Source organism: Salvelinus alpinus, chromosome 37 (genome assembly GCF_045679555.1).
Source record: "Salvelinus alpinus chromosome 37, SLU_Salpinus.1, whole genome shotgun sequence".
In the NCBI taxonomy this organism is placed as follows: Eukaryota; Metazoa; Chordata; class Actinopteri; order Salmoniformes; family Salmonidae; genus Salvelinus; species Salvelinus alpinus.
This window is the reverse complement of record NC_092122.1, coordinates 555,392-559,669: the sequence shown is the minus strand read 5'-3', so window position 1 is coordinate 559,669 and position 4,278 is coordinate 555,392. Positions and strand designations below refer to the sequence as shown.

The 4,278-nt window shown below is 44.2% G+C and overlaps 1 protein-coding gene across 6 annotated transcripts in view; it reads right to left on the bottom strand.

Annotated features, from left to right (window-relative positions):
* Positions 1-139: 139 nt before the first annotated feature.
* The window catches only part of LOC139565661 (lysine-specific demethylase 5A-like), a 60,481-nt gene continuing 56,342 nt past the window's right edge, over positions 140-4,278 (bottom strand). For all 6 annotated transcript variants that reach the window (XM_071386143.1, XM_071386147.1, XM_071386144.1 and 3 more), the window contains exons 28-29: positions 3,096-3,551; positions 140-1,652 (exon numbers count right to left, since the gene is read on the bottom strand). In XM_071386143.1, the coding sequence (XP_071242244.1) occupies positions 1,278-1,652; positions 3,096-3,551 (831 nt within the window). In that variant the 3' untranslated portion in view covers positions 140-1,277. The remainder of the gene's footprint in view (positions 1,653-3,095; positions 3,552-4,278) is intronic.

Below are 4,278 nucleotides of genomic sequence, written 5' to 3'. Positions count from 1 at the left end.
CTCCTAACAGTCAGGCCTTCTGATGACCCACCCAAAACTAAGACATTGGTATTGACATTAAATTACATATCAAATCATCTCAAACAGGAAGTTGTATATAATGGTATTGAAAATAAGAGAAAGAAATGCTGCTCCTTACTCATTTGACTAGGAATTGTTTATTAAAGGTGAGAAAACAAAACAGCAACATCCAATCACTTAATTGCTTAAAACCTATATACACATTATAAATACGTATCACTACATACAACCATTGTTCCTAGTCCTACATGGAGCTGTTACTTATTGTTTGGGGCCAGGCAGAGAGAGGATACTGAATGTGCATCCCACATTTTTACATGTACATTTTTATCATTTAGCAGACACTCTTATCCAGATCGACTTAGGGTTAAGTACCTTGCTCAAGGGCACATCGATACATTTTTCACCTAGCCAGCTTGGGGGTTTCGAACCAGAGACCTTCCGTTAACTGGCCCGACACTCTAAAAAGCTAGGCTACCTTCCAACTCAGTACAGTCATCATGAATATATGGAGGTGGAACATGGCAGCCCAAATGGCACCCTATTCCCTTTATAGTGCACTACTTTTTACCAGAGCCCATGTAGCGCATAGGAAACAAGGTGTCTTTTGGGACACAGATTTATACCTCTACAGATTCATGATGACTGTACTGAAGCTTCTGACTGTAGTTGGACTGAGGCAGATTGGCTCCAAATATTTATCAAATATTTATCAGAGGGGTCTAGAGAACGTTACAGACCTGAAACTGAAACTCAAGAAACAGACAAAACAGCCCATGGTCATTCCGAGTCGTGCAGTAAAAACCGCTCTGATACTCTGTGCACACAGTGTTCTCTGGATTATAAGGCCTTCTTTAACAGTTCTGAATTAGAGCGAAACAGATCCTCATCAACAATTGGTTCCCATGAGAGAAGAGAAGAGGGAGAGCGGGGAAAAAAGTCATCTGGAGTTTCAGTCTGATGCAGAAAATACCTCTCTCGCCTCAAACAGGACCACAAGCTTTTAGCTTAGTCTAATTTCTTTGTAGTATTATTCTCATGCGAGTATCATCATCCAGTCTTGAGGATACCCCTTAATTTGAAGCTCTTTTACCACTAAATCAAGATTAGCGAAATATGTTGGTCAGAACAGGTCTGGAACAGAACATGTCAGGGTCTTCCAGACTCAAATGGTCTGACGCGAGCTTACCGGGTGTGTGTGTGTGTGTGTGTGTGGTGGCCGACTGTGTGAATGTGGTCTCTGTCCTGGGTCTGCGCTAGCTGCTCTCACGAGTGTCCGGCTGCTGCTGTTGGGGGACGGAGATAGAGGGAGGCATCATTTGGGTCTGGGTGGGGGGCATCATTATGGAGTGCGAGGGGGGCATAATGATCTGGCTCAGCCCGCTGCAGACTGGCGCTTCCAGCACCACTGGCTCCTCACAAACACGCTCCACCTTCACCACCGCTGTCACCCCTCCTCCTATGCCCATGCTTCTGCCCAAACTTCCAACTACGCCCCCACTCAAGATGGACGACTTGCGGGTGCAGTCGATGCAGATGTAGTCCTCCTCCTCGGCCATCTCGCAGGTCACACCCACACACACCTGGTGGAACCACTCGTCACAGCCGCCGTCGCACTGAACCCAATCCACCTGACAGAGGGAAGAGAGACAAACATACAGGCGATCACACATTCTGCTAAAATCAGGATATAATATCATCAGCTAGTGGTCAGAAAAGGCCATTGCCCTTCAGATTCACAAGCATTATACTTGTAGAGTGTTTCTGTTTTTTAAAGGAATATAGCATTATGTACATGATGTATAATAAGCATGATATTAATGTTGCATTTTATTATGGTGCATTTAAGCCTAATCCAATCCAGTCCCCCTTAAAGTTCTGTAAAGCTGGAGGATATCACCATGCCTCTGATGTGTTCTGAGAGCACATGGATGGGTAGGACTGGGAGGGTGGTTAGGCTAGTCATTGACTTAGTGTCTAATTTACAGTCACTTCCAACAGCACAAAGCTTGTCCTGTTAATACGTTATGTGTAACTCTCTTTAAGGTGTTCCAGTGCTGTTATCAGCTGTTGATATTCAATTGTTCCACGATGCTCACATCCAAAGATGTTTGCTTCACAGTGTCAAATATTAACTCGGCATACTTAGCGCTGCATCATAGTCAGCAAACAGAAATCCAAAGTGAGACATTCAGTTTTCGATCTGAAGAGCTAATATCATTAAACCCCCTAAAGGAAAGTATTCAAACCTCCCACTACTGTTTGTAAAGGTGATTGTGACATACTAAGAGAGGCGATTGCTGTGGAACAGTTAAAAATGAAACATTTTAAAACATCTTAAATGTCCAGTGATTTATTTGTGAAAACAGTTAGTGTGTCCCAACATTATGGGTGAATTGTAGAATGAAATGTTGATCTTAATTTAAGAAATGATACAAACTAATTGAAAACATTATATTAATAAAAATGACAACATGTCTAAGAATAGGAGCTACTCCTTAGTAAAGACACTAAGAAGTAGATCCTAATTCCCTTGACTGAATTTGACATTTTGCCGACGCATCTCTACTTGTACTTGGGTCAAAAACGGACTCGTGTTTGATAGGACACGCCCTCTCGCAGGCCACACACTGAACCCATCTCAGGCTCTCACTGACCTCTGTTGCACCCTGCTAACCAATAAACCCTCACACCTATCAATCATCTATGGAAATCACCTGTCAGAACGATTCTGAGTCGCTACATCCTCTCTCAAATGAGCCCCTCTCCCCTGGTCCAAAAATTGCTCCTTAGGCTATATTCAAGGTCTGACAGAAGATGCACTGCCCTCAGCTGGCAAAAGTAAGGTCTCAGTCAGTCAGTCTGGATGGGACATTTGAAAACCAGGGCAGAAGTCAATCCCTAGGCTGAGGTTGTACCCATAGACACAATAATAGCCCCACCTAGGTGTTCTGACCATTTTCCTTACACCCCTCCAGTTATTTTGAAATGTGCATCAAGTAGTGTATATTGGAGATAAGGGTTGCTACACACACACACTATAGCTGTGTATATGCTTCTTGTGTCGCTCTCACCTTGTCCTTGCAGGGTCTCATACAGTTCTTGGATGCACAGACAGCGTTCTCATCATTGGAGTCCTCAGCTCCGGACCAATCGTATTTTGACGGTATATCCAGGATCTTCTTCTCTTTCCTTTTCTCCAGTCCCTCCCTGACAGCCTCAGCCTTGATCACAGCTTTCTCCTTCCTCTTTCTCTCCTTCTCCTCTTTAGCCAGGCGCTTGGCCAGCTGTTTCAGTTCACGGTTCTTATCCGGGTTCAGCTTCAGCTTCTTCTTCTTGGGTTTCCCCAGCGGGTCTAAGAGGCTCCGTTTCGGATCCTTTGAGGACTTGGGGGACCGCATCATGTCTCCGACCCCAGAGACAGCTGCCATGAGAAGCTGGTGCTCCGCCCTCTCCAACTTCCTCTTCCTCTTCTTCTCAGAGTCCTTCATCTTGATCTTCACCGGTTTCTCAAACTGAGAATCCTCATGCTAGGAAGGGAAGACAGGAAAGAGGGATGGACAAAATTGCTCAATCAATAATCTCTACTGAAAGTGCTTTTAAGTCCATTAAGTAGACTTAATCAGGATCCAGGGAACAAGCCTTCGTATCACACATGTTCAGCTCAGATTCTAACATGTGTTTTCAGCCAGTGACTGTTTTCTTTACTGGAGCTGCCCTCTTGGCCAGATCTACCTTGACCTCAATGGCTCAACCTTGTTAAATAAAATAGCATGCACTGAACAAAAATATAAAACACAACATGCAACAATTTCAAAGATTTTACTGAGTTACAGTTCATATAAGGAAATCAGTCAATTGAAATAAATTCATTAGGCCCTAATCTATGGATTTCACATGTCTGGGAATACAGATATGCGTGTTGGTCACAGATACTTAAAACAATAGGTAGGGGGGGTGGATCATAAAACCAGTCAGTGTCTGGTGTGACCATTTGCCTCATGCAGCGTGACACATCTTGGCATAGTGTTGATCAGGCTGTTGATTGTGGCTTGTGGAATGTTGTCCCACTCCTCTGCAACGACTGTGCAAAGTTGCTGGACATTGTCGGGAACTGGAACACGCAGTTGTACACATCGACCCAGAGCATTCCAAACGTGCTCAATGGGTGACATGTCTGGTGAGTATGCAGGCCATGGAAGAACAGACATTTTCAGCTTCTAGGATTTTTGTGCAAATCCTTGTGACATGGGGCCG